This window comes from Oncorhynchus masou, chromosome 12, assembly GCF_036934945.1.
Source record: "Oncorhynchus masou masou isolate Uvic2021 chromosome 12, UVic_Omas_1.1, whole genome shotgun sequence".
NCBI lineage: Eukaryota > Metazoa > Chordata > Actinopteri > Salmoniformes > Salmonidae > Oncorhynchus > Oncorhynchus masou.
This window is the reverse complement of record NC_088223.1, coordinates 24,299,228-24,319,960: the sequence shown is the minus strand read 5'-3', so window position 1 is coordinate 24,319,960 and position 20,733 is coordinate 24,299,228. Positions and strand designations below refer to the sequence as shown.

The window sequence follows — 20,733 nt, the reverse complement described above, 5'->3', positions numbered from 1 at the left end:
CCAAAGAGTTACATTTTGGTTTCATCAGACCAAAGAATCTTGTTTTTCATGGTCTAAGAGTCTTTAGGAGCCTTTTGGCTAACTCCAAGTGGGCACTCATGTGACTTTTATTGAGGAGTGGCTTCCTTCTGGCCACTCTACCATAAAGTCCTGATTGGTGGAGTGCTGCAGAGATGGTTGTCCTTCTGGAAGGTTCTCCCATCTCCACAGAGGAACTCTAGAGCTCTGTCACAGTGGCCATCGGGTTCTTAGTCACCTTCCTGACCCAGGCACTTCTCCTCCGATTGCTCAGTTTGGCCGGGGTGCCAGCTCGAGGAAGAGTCTTGGTGGTTCAAAACTTCTTCCATTTAAGAATGATGGAGGCAACTGTGTTCTTGAGGACCTTCAATGTTGCAGAAATGTTTTGGTACCCAGTTCTGTGCCTCGACACAATCCTATCTCGAGGCTCTATGGACAATTCCTTCGACCTCAGGGCTTGGTTTTGCTCTGACATGCACTTTCAACTGTGGGACCTTATATAGACAGGTTTGTGAATTTCCAAACCATGTCTAATCAATTGAATTTACCACAGGTGTACTCCAATTAAGTTGTAGAAACATCTCAAGGATGATCAATGGAAACAGTGTGCACCTGAGCTCAATTTCGAGTCTCATAGCAAAGATTCTGAATATATACAGTATTTCTGTTTTCACTTTGTCATTATGGGGTATTGTGTATAGATTGCTTCATATTTATTTTTATTTAGTCCATTTTAGAACAAGGCTGTAACATAACAAAATATGGAAAATGTCAAGAGGTCTGAATACTTCCCGAATGCACTGATATATGTCCTTTAGCAGACGTATCTAAAGAAACGTACAGTTATGCATGGTTTTAAAAATGTATGTATGGATGGTCCCAGGAATCAAACCCACTATCTTGGCATTGCAAGCACCATGCTCTAACAACTGAGCTACAGGGCATGAATTTTTTGTAAAAAATGTATCAAATTCATACCATGAGCTTCCAAGCAAATTCACGTTGAAAATTACAAAAATGACATCTTCATAATGCATATTGTATCATTCTGGCTATGGAATGAGAAGAAAAAGTGTTGATATTGAAATGTATTTGTAAAGAGCTGGCACAGGCTGGCAGATTGATGTCTCGTAGTGCATTCATGTGGTCAGAGATTCGGATGTAGAATATCTCAAACAAATATGAGCTGATGTAAGAAAGGATGTTGTGTAGACATGGCCAACATACTCTCCACACATGCCTCTACATACACTGAGTATACAACACCTTCCTAATGTTGAGTTGCACCCCCTTTTGCCCTCGGAACAGCCTCAATTCATCGGGGAATGGACTCTACAATGTGTTGAAAGTGTTCCACAGGGATGCTGGTCCATTTTTACTCCAATTCTTCCCACGCTTGCGTCAAGTTGGCTGGATGTCCTTTGGGTGGTGAACCATTTGTTGATACACGGGAAACAGTTGAGTGTGAAAAATCCAGCAGCGTTGCAGTTCTTGACACTCAAACCATTCAAAGGCACTTAAATATTTTGTCTTGCCCATTCACCCTCTGAATGGCACACATACACAATCCATATCTCAAGGCTTATAAATCATTCTTTAACCTGTCTCCTCTCTTTCATCTACACTGATTGAAGTGGATTTAACAGGTGACATCAATAAGGGATCATAGCTATGTCATGAATAGAGTAGGTGTTCCTAATGTTTTGTGCACTCAGTGTATAAAATCCAGAATTTCATGTTTTGATGAACTCCAGTGAGAAATTACTAAATATTTGCAGCTTGAATCTGCACTAACAACCAATAGCACCTTTGACTCAAATATTGACAGTGAGAGATCACATTACATCACATACACATTGGCATCAGGGTTTGTATTCATGAAGAGTCTCAGATAAGAGTGCTGATCCAGGATCCGTTCCCCCCTTGCCCATTCATTGCAACCTAAAAGGCAAAACCACTCCTAGATCAGCAGCCCTACTCTGTGGCACTTTATCAATATGGCCACTGGTTTAAGTACAGTTAGGGGCTGATCATCAAGAGATAAATATTTAGACATCCTCTTAGCTCTTTTCTGAGGAGTGGTTTTATTGAACCCTTAGGAGGAGTTCCATTGAAAGGGCATTGGTTCAGATTCTAACCCATATTGACTTTGGTACTAATTGCAGGACCACTCAGGTCACCTCTTGGATCTTCGAAAGACCTGTCCAATCCACAGTAAGTACATGCATCTGTCAAAACCAGGAAATGTCATCCTCAGCTGGTAAAGTAAATGGTGGCTGTAGAAATGGCTGAAGAGGTCACTGGAAAACCTTGACCTGACCTCTACCTCTAGCTAAAAGTTCCTTGTCTACAGACAGATAGAGAATGCCCTTATAATAATATTTTATGAGACACTATAGAACTACAAAACCTACGTTTATCCAGTGTATACAGCAGAAGCAATTATCTAAGATCTCCTTATCACGTCTCAAACAAGACACTTGGCATACCACGTTACCACTGGTCATAAACAATAATTGTTAGAAAATAAAGAAAAATCCATTCTGATTCCAGTCGGGTTTATTGTGAGATAATCTCAGTTAACCCATAACTAAAATCTCCCATAATTTAATAAAATGCTCATTTACGTAGTCTTTCCACGAGAGATTAGTTTTGAGATCACCTTTGAAAATTAAAGTGAGAGTTTCTCTTATCCTGATTGAACCGTGTCCTAGCTTGCCACCCAAGTTTCTAAGCCTAAAATAGTGACACCCTATTTCCTATATAGTGCACTACATTTGACCAGAACCCTCGTGGCCATGGTCAAAAATAGTGCACTGTATAGCAAATAGGGTGTCATTTGGGACAGAACCATAGCCTCTGTATGACTGGGAAGAGATGACCTGCTGGGTATAAAAGGTGTGTGTGGGGTCAGGATGACATCCTGCCAGTACTGTGGAAAGACAATGGACATTATAACTGGAGAGGACCCAAAACCAGACTCTGCAAGAGGCCTATAACACATAGAAACAGGTAACTTCCTTATTCCTTTCAGCTCCTAGTAGAGCAGAGGGCCTCTACAGTGCATCTCCAGCAGACTCTGTTCTAGGCGAGGTACAGTAAAGACACATAGAAATTCTGAGGAGATGGGAGAGATTCAGCAACTTTACTTCTCTAGTAATTCACAGTAGTTCTGACTGTGTGTGTGGGAAAAGGTTAAGTCACAATCATTGACTACAATTAGACCAAGAGTATGTAGATATGTAGGTATTTCCTGTTTGCACTTTTATGGTTAAAGAGGGATTATTGAGTGATTCAGAGGAGGACTTGAGTGGTCAATTACTGAAACATTACATTTACATTTAAGTCATTTAGCAGACGCTCTTATCCAGAGCGACTTACAACATCACACAGTGGAGGAGAATAGGCCTATCTTTTGTCAAAGTGTTGGGTTGTGTCAGGGTTAAATAAAATTGCAAAAAATCACAGTTACCTGCAGATATGGTTAGAATAGCCAATAACTTAGTTTATTTGTCCAGGAATATTGAACTAATCTGATTCCTTGTAAATGGCTATAGCTAATTTTCAAATAGTGCGAGGTAGTAGGTAAAGGTATGATGTTGTCATGAGCAGCACTGCAGATATTGAGATGAGTGAGATGCAAGACTTCACTCTCACACAGTCACACATGCTATCTGCACATGTGCACGGGTTCGCTTCACGCTGTTATATAGTGGTAACCACAGGACCAAAGTGGGCATTTCCTCTCTCGCGTGAGCATGCTTTTCCCATGTGAGCTCAAGGTTTCTCCATAATATCTGGCATGCTCACCCGAGAGTGGGAACTGCTGGCTTTGGCCTACTTATTGCCCCCTCCGGCTTGCCCCACTGTTCCCGACAGAAAAATTAATAACTAGACCAGAGTGGCCCTGCCCCGATCCCCCAAAAAATGAGGGAGTGAGGTGTCTCGCTTTCTCTCCCGTCTGTGGTTTAGCCTTGCGCTTCAATGCTCATAGTTGTTGCGGAAATTGACCCACTATGCTGTTTACTTTCTGCATCTGTGTCATATCACTGAGTCTACCTTTATTAGCTATTCTTGTATAGCTACACCAGAGGAGGCTGGTAGGGGGAGGACGGCTCATAGTAATGAATTAATTCATTATCATTCGTTCCAGCCATTACGATGAGCCCATCCTCCCCATTTAAAGTGCCACCAGCCACCTCTGAGCGACACGTAATGCAACAGAACACAGTGACTGACTGACAGGAAGATGAGGACCAGAGACTGCACTATCATTAAATAAACCCTCTGCCTGTGCGCTTTGTCCAAGCACATAAACTGGAAGAAAAAACAAATAAGCAAAACATGCAAAATGTTGGTACTAATCTACTTCTATGGATTCATTTAACATCTTATTTGTACATTTTCTAAATAATTCAAGATTCTTCATGTATAAATATTAATTGTTGCGAATTCCATTTTTTGGGATGCAATCTAAAATGTTGTGGTGTAGGCCTACACATAGGTGCATTACTGATGTCATAGTTATAGTATATTTCTGGGAAACCATTAATAGGGTAATGTAGCCCTTATCTGATCTGTTTTACTTACTTATTCTTCTTCATACCTATGTGGAATATAAGGCTGCCACATGTTGTTTGGGATGGGAGAAGTGGTAGGTTTTCACGCCAGTAGGGTTTAAAATTATGATACTGGCTGCTCACTAACATTCTGACCAGACTGCACACACGCGTGCGTCTGCATGCGCCATCGCGCCCATGTTGATTTTGTCCCCCCCACACCAGATGCCATCAGGTCACACAGGTTTAAATATCAAAACAAACTCTGAACCAATTATTTTATTTTGGGGCCAGGTCGAAAAGCATGAAACATTGATGGCAATTAAGCTAGCTACCTTGCTGTTGCTAGCTATTTTGTCCTGGGATATAAACATTGGATTGTTATTTTACCTGAAATGCACAAGATCCTCTACTCTGACAATCAATCCACGGATAAAACGTTAAATCGAATTTGTTTCTCGTCATCTCTCCTCCTTCCTTCAGGCTTTTTTCTTCTTCTTTGGACTTTATATGGCGGTTGGCAACCAACTTTACAGCATTACTATAACCGACTGGAGTGTGGACCTCAGTTCATCTTTCAATCACCCACGTGGGTATATGTTCCTAAAAACCAGTGAGGAGATTTGAGAGGTTGGACTTTCAGTGATATGAACATCACAAATAGAACCAAGTTCTATTTTAGCACCCAGCTACGCACACGCTCGCTGGCGTGCACAAGCATTGTACGTGCAATGATTGAACAACATGTATGTGTACATTTATTTTGCAACGAGACGCGAGCAGTGTGTTCAGCATTTAAGGCGCTGGAGAATAACAAATACTACTTATTTTGTTTATTTACATGTTTCATAAAAACCCAAACATTAGGGTCAGCGTGTCTCAAGTCAATTCCATGCTATGCTAACATATTAAGGACTTGATGATTAATTGACAAATGTGCTAGCTCTGGAACAGATCAAAAACATGGAATGGCTGGGGGTCCCCGAGGAGAGGTTTGAGAACCCCTGGGTTAGGTTACTGGGTCTGGCCTTCCTATATCAAGGACTCTAGTGACATTGTAAATGGAGTAAATTTGGTGAAATATGAAGGCTGGGCCATACGGACACAAAACAAGGGGGAGAAGGATAAAAATGACCCCATCGGCCACCGTCCCTACCTTCTGTCTCCCTCTGAGCCCTGAGGAATGCGTCCCAAGTGGCAACCTATTCCCTGTATAGTGCACTACATTTGACCAGGACCCCCTGTGAAGTGCACTATATAAGCAATAAGGTGTCATTTTGGATACAGCCAAGGACCCCCCCCCCCCAGGAGGAAGGTCAGAATTTCATGAATGGCATCCTAAGTAGCCCCCCTTATAAAAGGCTTGTTCAGGGCCCCTGAATGGAGCAGGTAGGTACATGGCCTGGACTTGAAAGCAGCAGTGAGAGGGGTGAGGGAGAGAGACCTTTGTGTGTATGTGCTTTGGAGGCATTCTTCCTTTCTATCAGTCAGACCCCCGGAACAAAGAAAACAGGTGGCCATACTGTCGTTTTCCGCTTAATTTCACAGCCAAACACTAACAGGCTGGTGGAGAGAGGGAAGGAAAGCCTCCAGGTCCTTCTCTCTCTCTGCTGTTTGCTTTGCCATCCTTAGTATACATTGCTATGCAGGTGCCGATTAAGCTCTCTCTCCCTCTCTCTCTCTCTCTCTCTCTCTCTCTCCTCTCTCTCTCTCTCTCTCTCTCTTTCTCTCTCTCTATATATATATAAAGTATATATATACACACCCTGGTGATCTATGATCTTTATCTCCAAACCTTCAAAGTGTTAGAAAGGCTCAAATGAAGTAATATGCCCTCACTGATGTACTCACCTATACATTCAGACATACACATAGAGATTCTGTATAATGCAACACCACAAATGAACTTAATTTGCAAGTCCTTTAAGGTTAATGGTGTACCTGTTAGTTGTTTGGGTTAGTTGTGTGACTGAGACAGAGAGACTTATTCATAATTTGACCGATATGCTGTTGACAAAGTGCGCTCTTAATTTTAGGACTTTAATTCAATGTACAACTACATAGTGCAAGTGCAGACAATATTGTTTTGGTTCTGCAGCCAGATAGCTTCCCTGAAGCCAGTGTGGGGAGATTCAAACGTACCTGTTACAATACATGCAGACACAGTGGGATTCTCTTAATAGACTTGTACTGTACATGGAGGAATTACAGTTATGTGTTGCATAAAATGTTTTTTTTTTGCCTTATTACCGTATTAAGCACACCATTGACGAAAAATGTACAAATAAATGAAATGACACAAGGATTTGAAACTGCAGGTATTCATGTTAGAGGAGAGCGAAATAGTGAATCCCAGAAGAACCAAATGAAACATGTCGTCAGTTTTTGTTTTGTGTGTGTCTGTGAGCGTGGTATGCAGTGTCAAGTGGGGGAACGGGGGCCTTACGGTGAGACTGGCAGCTAGGTTTGAAAAAGCTGCACCGCCCTGAAAAAAAACACAGCCAGGAATGTGTAACCTCTCATTTGGAAAATACCATTACTTGTTCTCAGGTATCACCCAGAGAGAGAGAGCGAGGGGAATAAAGTGTGTGTGTGTGTGTGTGTGTGTGTGTGTGTGTGTGTGTGTGTGTGTGTGTGTGTGTGTGTGTGTGTGTGTGTGTGTGTGTGTGTGTGTGTGTGTGTGTGTGTGTGTGTGTGAGAGAGAGGGAGACACTGTACCAAAGCCACCCCAGCAAAGCTAATGAGTAGACACTATGTCCTCTAATGTCATCATAATAGTTTCCTAATATGAAACCGTGCCTACCAGGTGTGGAGAAATACACAGTTTTTCTTTACCACGTTTGAAGTGTAGTTTCCATTTGTTTTGGATGGGTCACCCCCCATTAGTATTGTTATTGCCTGACATACCTGGGTTCAAATAATATTTGAGTACAAGTTATTGTTTGTACTCTATATTGAACTCTTATGACAATTGTATTGCAGTGTGATATGCTGCTTGTTTGTCTGAATGTACATTTATTTTGTTACCATATAAAGCCTCTTTCTTTAATCGGCTCTGATGGAAATGATGAATAATAGGCATGGATTCAAAATGTGATGTCAAAAAAAACAAGTGTTGATGCACTTTGAGTTTTCCAATCAATTTTCTGAGGGATAGAGGGTGACTCGTTGGAGGAGAATAAGGATTAGGATTAGAGCATTCCTCCTGGGATAGGTAGGTCTGCTCCACAACAACAACATCCAGAGGTTCATCCAAAAGTGTGTGTGCGTGTGTGTGTGTGTGTGTGTGTGTGTGTGTGTATGCGCGTGTGTGTGAGTGTGTATCACCTGTCATTGAGACACAGGGTCACCGGAATGCCCAGGGGCCTTCTCTTTGCTTGACATGATCAGAACTCTAGTTTTCCACGCAAGGACACTTGAAGCGTGGGGGCAGTAGTACATCAATAGACCTAAATAGAACATCACCATGGAAAAAAAAAATCTAATGTTAAGCATGTTTTTCATGGCTGTCGTCAACGTATTGTTAATCTTTAGGCAACTAAACACCAGTTTCCCATACAAAGATCCTTGAGCTTCAGAGGCAGTAAGTAGCATATCATCTACAGAACATCACCAAGGCTACAATCTTCATAAGCTGTAGTCAACAAAATGTTCATCCATAGCAAACTAGCTAAACCCTTTCTGGGCTTTGCACTTTGTACAGACCTGTAGTAAAAGGCCTGCAGAGCTTACATATTTGACCTAGGCCTGCACAAATCAGATCAAAGCGGTTTGATGTTTACATCCCGGGTGCATCTTCTTTGTAGCAGTGCATAGATGTCAACACACCCATCATTCCTGGAAGGAGCCAGTATTTATAGATCGCATTTCCAACCCAGCACCCGTATTGTTGTTACTCCCATATTTCCTTTCCCTGGCTCCCTCTGGATCTGAGTGTCACAAACTTGTGACCTTCCTCTGAACCCAATCTCATTAAGTGTTACAGGACCAAGCTTATTATTAGGCCTACTCTATTAATTTTAAATATATCTAATGAATTACCTCATTGACATTCTCTTGCTCTTGCTACGTCCCTCTACCTTTCTGCTCCAAATTGAACAGCTATCTCTGCTCCAATATCTGAAATAATCAGAGGAACTGACACATTTCTCAGTGGGTCTATTCAGAGTCAGTGACAAATTCCTCTTTAATACAGCATTCCATTGATACAGGCCTAAATGCATCACCAGACAAAGTAATTTGATTGGCTGAGATTAAATGTCAAATACGGCAGCAGGTAGCCCTTAAGCAGGGCACTAACCCCTAGTTGCTCTGGATAAGTGTTGACTAAAATGTGAAGATTGTTTGATTTATGGTAAAATAATGTTACAGTTTCACCATGTTTCTTTTTCACAATGTTGGCACAAAAGATGAGTCACGAAATGAACATGATAATCCCAAAATACTGCCTGAATGCTGCCAGGAAATACTGACTGTATACGTAGAAATTCTAGTGAGGCACCGACAGCATAATAGTTGTTATCACTTACTAAATCATGAATAATGTCAGATCAAACCACAACTTGTTTGTGGGACAATGGAAGGGCAACACCACCTGGCCAGGACTGTGAATTCAAACCCTACCATTAACAATCACTTTATGTGTATTCCAAATGGCACCATATTCCCTATATAGTGCACTACATTGACCAGGGCCCATAGGGCACTATATAGGGAATAGGGTGCAATTTGGGACACAGTCCTTGTTGGCATAAACCAAAACAATGAAAGGCCACTATAACACAAAAGAACACAGAGGAGAGAAAGAACGAACCCTGAGCAGCAGAGTACACAATGAGTCTAACCCACTAGTTTATCACTTGGCAGTAGTCCTGTCATAACAACTACCCATGGTTCTTAGTGTTGTTGTCCCAGGCCGCCCGCCGTTGGCAGCGTGATCGAGGAGGCTCTGAGCTTGTGCCCGTCCATGCCCTGATTAAAAGCCTAGGGCTGTGTTCCAAAGGCACCCCATTTCATAAATAGGTCACTACTTGGATACGGAGCCCAGCACCCTATTCCCAGGGCTCAATAGGGCTTTGGTCAAAAGTAGTGCACTATATAGGGAATAGGGTGCCATTTGGGACGCATCCTAGGTATGTCTTGGGTCAATATTGCATCCTCTCCGGCCTGGTACTTTGGCGCAGATGGCACAATTGCTGTTGCTGCATTGTTTAACTACTGCTGTTTTGTGGACATTTATCAATTGGTAGCTGTGAGAAATCAATGAGGAGAAGCATGAAGATGTCCGGATTGTCACCAGCTCTTTAGGTGAGACTGTACTTTGTGAGGTCATAACAGAGCATGTTGATCACCCCATTTGGTATTATAACAGGTGCTCAACTTTGCCCTAATTAATAGGCTACTGACTTTCATAACAGGTGGTGACATAGCAGATTTGGCATGCATTGTGATTCATCTTTGTAATTAACCTGATATTGATATCATTCCTGCATGCATCATCTACCTACTAATCTGGTCCAACGAGCCAACTACTGTCTCTCTCTCTCAGTCGCAAATGAGCCTGAGGACAAGGTTATCCACCTATACTTGTAGTATGAATAATGCAGCACACGGGAGTCGAAAGTAAAGAAAATTAATTAATTACACTTCACAGGTAATAGTTGCTCCTGTCAATGCAGGGTGTGTATCTAGTATTTCAAGTAATTCTTTATAACGAGCAGCTCTACGGTAAAGCGAGAGGGAGAGAGAGAGAGCTTGTTCGGCACCTGCATAGCAATGTACACAAAGGATGGCAAAGCAAATAGCAACACTGTAGGTTTTACCACCAAGTTTTACCATCATTTGGGACGCATCACAAGTGTTACAATGTGTGCTAAATGACTCTCGGAAAGGTAATCCCGAAGTTATATCGATCTATTATATAAGGGTGATTTACTGTAGATAGCAAAATGCAAACTTCAATCCAATACGTTTATCAGACTCAATGTTGCGAGGGAAAAGCAAGATTACACCTCCACGGGGGAGAAGCATCCGGGTACCGATGATGCGTACTGACGACACCTGGTCGGTATGTGCGCACGCAACCTGAACTCGTGATGTGTTCCAAGGTCTCGGGGTGCTACGCACATACCAGCCGGCGCACTAGCTCTGATCCATTGTGTTATATTAGTACGTTAATATCGTAGTGGTCGACGTTGGGAGAGCAATTACTTTACATTATGAAGTGGGAGAGCTAGCTAGCTATGTGTTCAGGATGAATTTTGTTTTTAGAATTTTTGTATATAATGTTAATACCAAAGATCACAACAACCAAGCAACCACTGTTACTTGTGCGTTAACTGCCTTGTCACCTTAAAAAAATTGCTACAGGGGCTAGCTAGCTAGTAGTTTAGCTAACTAGCTAGCAAAGATACTGGTAACTAGCCCCTGTCGTCTGTACTACTAGCTAGCTAGTAGTGTCTAATTCTAAAAGTAATTTCACCACACCTGCTGTTGGTGGAGGTAATGCACCATCCTCTCTGGCACCTTTCCACATCCTGTCTCATCTCGCATGTTTGACAGCATCTGTGGTGTGAGAAGGTACAGTATCTGCTGGAGCCAGACCTAATTGCCACTGGGAGCAATTTATGATCCAGAAAAGAATCCAACATTAAACTGCACCGGGAACTACACTTCACCTGTGGTTTTGGCAAAGGTATTCCTGCTCTACACGGTAATAACATTATGGCGTGACGCTCATGATCTAAAAATACGACTACCTGCAGCTCATTCCTCTGGTTGGGGCTTTTGTTGTGAGAAGACAGGCAGGTAGGGCAGGCAGGCGTTGCTCTCTCTGGATAACAGGCCTTGAGGCATTCTCTTGTCTGACGTTGATTAACTTTACAGATGATAAATAATTAAATCTGGAACCTTTCATGAGTAATGCCTGTCGTTATGTATGGCCTATGTAAAACCTGTAAATTAAAAATGCGAAGAGATCATGTACATTCAGTGACGGTTTCCCGGACACAGTTTAAGCAAGCTCAATGAAGAATCTCTATCCAAAATAGTTTTTTTGTCCAGGACTAGGCTTTATCTGTGGCCGGGACACCGCCGCTCAAGGTACAGAGTACTGTACATGAAGTTGCCTATTTCAAACATTTCATAAGATTGCATGTTAAAACATAGAATGCTTGAACAAGATAGCATTGCCCTATTGTTGATCTCACAGAACCACCATTAGAGTACTGTGGCTGTTTATGAACTATTCTGAAAATGTTTTAGGGATATTCCATAGGGCTGCTCCTCAGATGTTGTGCTAGCTGAAATGACTGGAAACAGCTAGAGAGTGGCTGGGCTTGGCAGAGCTGAGAGAGAGAGCAGGATTACTACAGCATTCAGACATACTGACTGACTGAGTGCTGAATGATAGCTGTCTGCAAATTCCCATAATCACGTCTGAGAAGTGTGCACCAGGGCACATAGAGGATCAGTAAGGTTAGTCCCTGTGGTCGAGCAGCGTTTCGTGAGATCTGTTGGCACTGGAGTGGCTGGGAGTTGGATAACAGGGTGTGTGGAGGTATCGAGCGGCTGGGGCAGGGCGGCTGAGGCTAAGTTCTGGCCACCCCTCCCTGACGTATCTAGCACACAGTCCCATTGTTTGCCTCATAGACTCGCAAATTCCTGTCGAGTCGAGGAGATTCCTTGCGGTGTAATGGGCTATTATGTTAGAAGCTGGAACTATTCAAAAGCCTAATGAGTTACACCAAAGCTAATGTCTCTGGGGAGTCCCGTGCAGAGAGGTTGCATAGCTCAGAAGGTGAGGACCATTGTTGCAAGGGCTGCTAGGGGCTCGGGGCCTGTCCACGAGTTGTTAACCTTCTTTAAGCATCCAGGTACACTGATGAACTAACTGCTATCCACCACAACACAGCAACACTTTAGAGAAAGGATTAGGGGGTTAACATAACCTCTGCATACTGCTGTCATGAAAGGTCATCTTCTCTTTCTTGGGTGAACAGATCCACAGTTTGGAACCTGAATGGAAAAGTACAAAGACCCAGTGAGTCTTTTGAAATGAGTTATCAAGGTTTAGGGGCTGGAGGGCTTTTGGGAAGTTTAAATGGTGGTAATGCAATTATAAAGGGCACCACCACCATCATTACTGTTGTCATTATCATCACTACTGACCACTGGCGCAATAAACATAACAGTTATCAAACATCTGATCAGTTAATCTATATCAAGTTAATTTGTGTTCCCCAAGAGAGTGTAAATATCAGCAGATTGATCTCTGATAAAACTTTCCCCTGTAGTCAACAGGAAATCCTGTAAAAACACCATCAAAGTAGAGACAGTTCTTCAGAACAGGCCAGAGGCACAATGTTTGCTGTTGATTTCTTATTTGGCTAAATAAGCTGGTAAGGAAATGTAGACTTTTCTTCTTCTATTTGCTTGGAGTGTCTCTGGCACCTGTTGTAGCCGGCATCTGATTGACAGATACAAACTAGAGGAGGGATCGAATAGTTTGGAAGTAAAGGACTTTAAGAAATGCTGAAGATTTTGTTAAAGCATAAAACAGCGTTATAACATAAAACTTCTATTTTTTGTAACTCACCACAAACACATGTTGTGTAACATGCATCGACTGCAAGGCTGAGATTGAAAAGGGGGAAATCTGACAGTTTGAAGCAAAGCAATTTCACCACAATGATCTCGGCTTTGCAAAAGATGCAGAAAGTGCCCGAGGTGCTGAAAATGACATCAAAAGCTATCCAGTTCTACTCTCCAGGCTCTAGGCTATTACAGGCTGGCATGTGGCATAACTTCTTCAGTTCCTAATGGCCTGAAAACCACCGTAAGTGATCTCTGCAATGCAGTGAGGAGTCATGTAGTGAGAATTTCACAGTGTAACGAGCATAGTATTGCCCGATTAGCTAAGATATTTTGACATGCCAATAGACTTCTACAGGGTCTGTTGAAGTTGGACCCTGAGATAATCCAACAGTATTCCACTCAATACAGAACATACACTGAGTGTACAAGACTTTTGCACTCAGAACAGCCTCAATTTGTTAGGGCATGGACTCTACAAGGTATCAAAATCGTTCCACAGGAATGTTGGCCCATGTTCTCCAATGCTTCCCACAGTTGTGTCAAGTTGGCTGGATGACCTTTGGGAGGTGGACCATTCTTGATACACACGGGAAACTGGATGGCACACATAAACACTCCATGTCTCAATTGACTCAAGGCTTTAACATCCTTATTTAACCTGTCTCCTCCCCTCCATCTGCACTGATTGAAATGCATTTAACAAGTTGCATCAATAAGAGATCAAAGCCTTCACCTGGATTCACCTGGTCAGTCCATATCACGAAGAGAGCAGGTGTTCATAATGTTTTGTACACTTAGTGTAGGCCACTGGTCAAATGTCACATATTATGTTCTAGTTTAGTAACTTACATATAACCCCCACACACACACTGGCCCCAATCACTGCTCTTATTGAGTTCTATGGGCCTGTAGTGAATGTGCGTCACAAATGGCACCCATTTCCCAACATAATGCCGATAGGGCTCTGGTCAAAAGTATTACACTATATAGGGAATAAGGTGCCATTTAGGACAGGCAGTCAGTGGAGGGGATAATAGCATGGGCTGATTAGAATGAAAAGAAAAGGAATGCAAGGGGTATCTGCTGTTGTGTCAGGAGTTTGGGGTATATTATGGAGGAGGAACAAGGACACTAAGGCCCTTCGGGCTTGGTGAAAGCTGATTAAGAGATGCCAGCTGTAAATGATGGCTTTTATGTCTCAACAGAGAGACTGGAGGAAGGTGAGTCTCTAAGGCCAGGGCTGGTGTTAGAGAATGGCTTCAAAGGCTTTATTAAGCTGTTTATGTGTACATTTTGCTGAGTCACAACTCACTTGTCTCAGAAAATGGGTGTCAGATAGCCTAAAGATTAAGAGCGTTGGGCCAGTAACTAAAAGGTTGCTGGTTTGAATCCCCAGGCTGGCTAGGTGAAAAGATCTGTAGATATGCACTTAACCCTAATTACTCCTGTAAATCAATCTGATTAGGAGTATCTGTAAAATGAAAGCAACACTTGAACATTCATAAGAAGGACTACAATGTACAGTTAATTGTCCTAAAATTGACATATTTCTTGATTGAAATGGAGATGAAAAGCACCTCTGACTAGCTACAATTATGCAGTAAGCTAAGCAATGCATGTAACTTTTGTCCTGGTATTCACACAAGAGATCCTCCCTTGCAGCTTTTTGACAACTTGTAAAGTTTGCATCGGTTTAGCACACTTATTAAAGGTTGAGGTTAGCCTTAGTTTTCATATAACGCTTTGGTAAGCTTCCATATAATCATTTTTAACACTTTCTCTCTCATTATCCCAGGTCTCCCAACAGTCTCAGAGTGCGTCACAAATGCCACAGTATTCCCTTAAGAGTGCACTACTTGATGCTGGTCAAAAGTAGTTAACTATTTATGGAGTAGGGTACCATTTGGGATGCACACTGGGGCTCAAAGGACATCTGTTTATTCCTGTTCTTTATGGATCTCATTATTCACTGTTGACTCAATGCTAATATGCATACCAAATGGCACCCTGTTTCTTATATAGTGCACTGCTTTTGACCAGAGCCCCATCAAAAGTAGTACACTACATAGAGAATAGGAAACCATTTGGGATGCAAACCAGTCTTCAGAGGCTGCCTGTGGTTGGTATTACCTGGCTGTGTGTAGCAGTGAAGTGAATTGCATGTTAAAACAGCTTTGTGAGTACAGATCCCATTCCCACTGCTGTGGTTTCTCTGCTGCTCTGTAATTCAGATGATAAACAAAGAGGCAAGAGCTCAGACTCGGTGAAAGGTCACTGATCTGAACTCAATCGTTCTAAGGATTATTCATAAATCTGATTTTATCACCTTTTGTTTTATCACTAAACACTTTGATGCATCTCTATAACTACTTGAATTGAACCATCTCATTTGGTGTTTTTGAGAAAATGTGATGTGAGTGTAACAGAAGGAATACCAGGAGAGATTTAGTGATTTTAAATAAGTGTGACAATTTATTTCCCTAAGTTTTGCCAAATGTATCTTGGCGACAAAAGCATTTCACAGAAATGACATACAATTATCACATGGATGGGGCCAATATGGCTATAAATAAATTGAATAAATAAAACATAGGGACAGAACAATGTGCATTAATTATTATACAATATGTATAGAGAAATCTCAGACAGCAATAAATAGAACCAAATATCATCAGCAAACACTAAAGTAGTGAAACTTAGTCAAACTGTGATAACGCCTGAAATCAATCAGCTGTGTTTCTTATTATGCCAGGTCATAGAGTCAATTCAATAAGTCTATGAGATTGTGATCTTCTATGAATCCAATGTTTTCTTGAGAGAGCAGACACAAGAACCTTGGACAGGATACACTGTAGCAGCAACAGTGCTTCTGATGCTGTTGAGTAGCTGTCCCTCAAATCCAGTGATAATCAGAGGCATGCATAGAGTACACTTTCAGCCATTCAATTTATTAGCTATGATCTGAAGTTCTGTTTGAGGGTTGCTGCTGAAGTCCAAAGGTGTGTCAACAGTACACAGGAGGACCATCGAGTGTCCGTCTTTGTCTTTAGGATGTGGTGTCAATAAAGTTGACTCAAGTTCATTGCATTTCTCCTGCATGTGTCTCCAACCATCTGCATCTTTCTGACACTGCACCCACCATCACTGCCCTTTAATGACCCACACCGTGACTGAGCCAACATGGAGTCCAGTAGCAGGCTTCCTGTGGAGTATCCAATGCATCTCGAGGGACCAAAGCATATGGGTCCCCAATGACAGGTGGATAGAGAGAGATAGATGAATCTCTGCCCTCTCTGTGTGTGAGACAGAGTATGTGGACATCTCCCTTCTCATCTCTCTTCTCGTGCCCTGTGTTGTTGTCCCACCATCAATTTCTCCAGCAGCAAGCGAGCTTTGACTGTGGCCTGAAGAGCTGAGGGGCCCACTGCTTTTTGGTCTCTGTATTTCACCCTGGAGAGAAATAGGAGAGACCCATTAGACACCAATGATTAGACTTAACTCAATTCAATACAACTGTATTTATCCCCTGAAGGGCTATAAAGACTGTTGAATTCAGGTGATGTTTATTTGCATTCTAAAACCACAAGGTTGGCCTGGCCTGTCAAATCAGATGTAGGATCTTAATTTGGTCACCCCGTTGCAGGAGAACTTTCTTGCAATGCAATAAATGTAAACATGCAGTGTACTTGAGGTTTAAAAGTCCACTTTGAAATTTCAGACTGTTTTCCCTTCACGAAAAATTTATATTTACTATAATCCACATAGAGTAATTCACATTTCATGTAGTTGCAGGATTATTTTCCTGCTGTAACAAACTGGCTCAAATTAAGATCCTACATATGTCTCGCCTGCAGGTTTCTTTTGACACGTCAAACCTAAATGCTCAGCAATTTGCCATATATGTTTCCATTTTATGAATGTGAGCAGACACTGGCGCCTGACTGAGCGGGGGTAGGTTTCCAACCCTGATGCCACATGAGAAGAGCTGTGCCAGATGAAGGCTCCATTACAGGGATCACTATGACATTTATGCAAGGGAAAGTGATACATGCCCTCATAGTCTGAGTGGGGAAATTCCATCACATAAATAAATTAGAGAAAGAAAACTGTTTCTTTGTTGTTTCTAAACTTTCACATTCTTACATTTCATATTTCAGTGAGACTCTCTCCCATAATATAATATACTATGCTTGAGGGCCAGCACTCTCTCAAATTACGTCTTTTAATGTCTCCCTTTGACTATACAATGCGTGCCGCCTGAGCTTCACAGCGGCACAGATCCTTCAACAGTTTTACCCACGGAGAAAGTATGCACTCTGCTAGATTACGTCTATCTTTCGTGAGGTTATAATTACAATGTCCATTTATTTTGCAAATAGACCTGTGGTATTCTCTTCTTACCTTTTAATCCTACTCGTTTTGGCTGCAAACTTGTGTTTGCACTGATGCCTCTCAGCACAGTCAGCGCCCACGGCGGGGTGGATCGCTGTGTCTGGCGTTACTGCTGCTGCAGCATATCTGAAGAAGAGCGAAAGTACACAAGACATGAACATAGAGTCAGTCGGGTTTCCATTAATTATATCGTTTCGAAACATTTAAGGGGGGGAAATAACAAGACGACGTGTAAACCTGTTCACACAGGTTACGGTGATTTGCATTGTTGACAGCTCAAATGAGAATCGAATTGAATAGCTTGCCAATATAAATAGAAAAGGCGTTTTGAAATACCAAACACGGGTGATTTATTGATCATAAACTACAAATGTTGCAACATCCACATAGCAGTAGCAGAATGGAACGCGCGTAATTACCCAAAATATTAGGCTAATAACATAATGTAAGACGTTTTTGACATGTTTTAACTAACGTTATTTGGCTAATATTATATAACATGTTGTACCTCAGGTAAATGTCAAGCTGACAGAAGTTTGTACATGTGCTGTCATCTTCATGGACGCACTTGCAGCGAGGGTCCTGCTTGGAGATGGCGGGATCCTTGATAGCGCGCTTCTTTCTGGAAGCGTTGCCCAGACCGTAGGAAACCACGCGCCTAAAGAAATTAACGAAATTATTAGCCCACTGTAACCAAGCCAGTTACATTAAATGTAACAATAGAATAGAAGAAATATAATCAATTGTCGGTCGGAAAAGTGACTTACTCAGGCGTGTTGACCCATATGATGTCCAGGTGACAGAAGTAAACGCACTCCTTGTCCAGGAACGTCGCGCAGGAGCATCGCTTGTTCCTGATGTGGTGCACTGGCACCGGGGTGGCTGTTGTGGAAGCCGCTGTATCCTCTTCCATAGGAGCGGATGAGACTGTGTGGGAGAAAGTAGGTTAATTACCTAAATTGAATACTATTATATTGAAAAACCTATGCCAGCAATTAAAACATAATATGCTATTGCATAGGCTATTGTAATTTATCGAATACGATTGCGCAGTTATTGTGTTGGATTCATTATGCCGCTTCAGGATTAAAGAGTGTAAAATATATGTGTTGTTACCTAGCCTATTGTGGCCATTCATGTTAAAAAAGTGAATCAAATAATACTGAAAACAAAGATATTCAATAGTTGCTCAAACATGAGGCTCGTTTTGGAAGATCTTACCCGCATGTAAAATGCCAGAGTACATCATTGACAACATGGAGCAAAGTATTCTAAAATCCATTTTTTATATTTCTTTAGTACAGTTAAAATAATCTTGTTCACAAAATGGAATATTCCCCTTTTAATGAAAAGGCTCCAAAAAGCCAGCAAAAAGCGACACGGATGCCAACTGCGTAGGTTCGCATACAAGGTACGTCCACAAAGGAGTGCAAAAGCATTCCACTGGCACGGTTCTGTCAGTGCCTCCCAATGTGCACCTTCTGCCCTTTATATACTAAGCACTTACCACCTCCTCCCTCCCCCCTGCAGTCGCGTGTAAACAGTTTTGTCCTTTGACTTATTCGTAGACAATGCTGTTTGTTAATAATCACCGACAAGCAACGTGCAGCCCAAGATAAGAACTGTGGATGGAGGCGCCGGGAGGCAGGCGGCGACGCGAGCCAAGTTTTGACCAAGGAAGTTCTGAAGACGTAAATGCACACATTTTACAGTAGATGGCGACCAAGTATCAATGTATTAGCTTTATAATCGCATCAGTTCTCTAAACCGTTTGAATTTCCATAGAATGTATAGTCAGGTCCATCATTTTTGGCACCCTTGATAAAAATGGGCGCCCCTGTTTTCAATACTCTAGCACTCTCTCCTTGCGAGGATAACTACACAGGCTTGATTGGAGAACTGGACTGACCTCTTCAATTCAAACCACAGGTTTTGAATTGTGGTTCAAGTTCGGTGACTGAGATGGACATTGCAAAATGTTAATTTTGTTGTAAAATAACATGTGTGTGTGTGTGTTTGTTGATTTTGAGAAGTGCTTCGAGTTATTGTCTTGCTGGAAGATCCAAGTTAACAAGGGCCCCAGGACCAATGGAAGTGAAATAGCCCCATAACATCAAACATCCACCACCATATTTTACCTTAGGTATGAGGTAGGCCTACTTTTCTGAATATGCTTTTGTTTTTCAACGCCAAACCCACTACTGCTGTGCGTGACCAAAGAGCTCTATTTTCATGTCATCTGACGACAGCACCGGTTCCAATCCGAGTGCCGATGCCATAATATCAAACTCCAAGCTGTGCAATGGGCAGATTACATGAAAATAGATATCTTCAGCCATGAACACATGTGGTGAGTTTGACTTTGAAAATCTGACTTCCAGTGAGACAATAACCCAGGCACAAGGCCTAATCAAAATCTGACTTCCAGTGAGACAATAACCCAGGCACAAGGCCTAATCAAAATCTGACTTCCAGTGAGACAATAACCCAGGCACAAGGCCTAATCAAAATCTGACTTCCAGTGAGACAATAACCCAGGCACAAGGCCTAATCAAAATCTGACTTCCAGTGAGACAATAACCCAGGCACAAGGCCTAATCCAAATCTGACTTCCAGTGAGACAATAACCCAGGCACAAGGCCTAATCAAAATCTGACTTCCAGTGAGACAATAACCCAGGCACAAGGCCTAATCCAAATCTGACTTCCAGTGAGACAATAACCCAGGCACAAGGCCTAATCAAAATCTGACTTCCAGTGAGACAATAACCCAGGCACAAGGCCTAATCCAAATCTGACTTCCAGTGAGACAATCACCCAGGCACAAGGCCTAATCCAAATCTGACTTCCAGTGAGACAATCACCCAGGCACAAGGCCTAATCAAAATCTGACTTCCAGTGAGACAATAACCCAGGCACAAGGCCTAATCAAAATCTGACTTCCAGTGAGACAATAACCCAGGCACAAGGCCTAATCAAAATCCACAAAGAAATGCTTAATTGACCACAAAATAATTTTTTGCAATGGCCATCTCAGTCTCCGGACTTGAACCCTATTGAAACCATGTGGTTTGAATTGAAAAGGGCAGTCCATAAGAGCAGATGAAGGATATCAAGGATCTGGAAAGATTCTGTATGGAAGCATTGTGTAACACTTTTCCTGTCTGCCA

General features: G+C 42.1%; 1 protein-coding gene across 1 annotated transcript; it reads right to left on the bottom strand.

Annotated features, from left to right (window-relative positions):
- Window positions 1-15,627: 15,627 nt before the first annotated feature.
- edn1 (endothelin 1) lies at window positions 15,628-19,080 on the bottom strand. The gene is made up of 5 exons (XM_064979986.1): window positions 18,786-19,080; window positions 18,332-18,491; window positions 18,073-18,222; window positions 17,574-17,690; window positions 15,628-16,622 (listed from the first exon to the last, which is right to left on the bottom strand). Exons 1-5 carry the CDS (start codon window positions 18,844-18,846, stop codon window positions 16,502-16,504), a joined length of 609 nt encoding a protein of 202 aa, XP_064836058.1. The 5' UTR covers window positions 18,847-19,080; the 3' UTR covers window positions 15,628-16,501.
- Window positions 19,081-20,733: the final 1,653 nt, after the last annotated feature.

Bases quoted from the DNA above. Each gene is read 5' to 3' on its own strand.
- edn1 (XM_064979986.1), bottom strand. From the start codon at position 18,846: ATGGATTTTAGAATACTTTGCTCCATGTTGTCAATGATGTACTCTGGC. The intron at 18,223-18,331 runs GTAAGTCACTTT...TAATTTCTTTAG, and splicing joins ATATGGGTCAACACGCCTGA to GCGCGTGGTTTCCTACGGTC. The intron at 16,623-17,573 runs GTAAGAAGAGAA...ATTTCTCTCCAG, and splicing joins AAAACGAGTAGGATTAAAAG to GGTGAAATACAGAGACCAAA.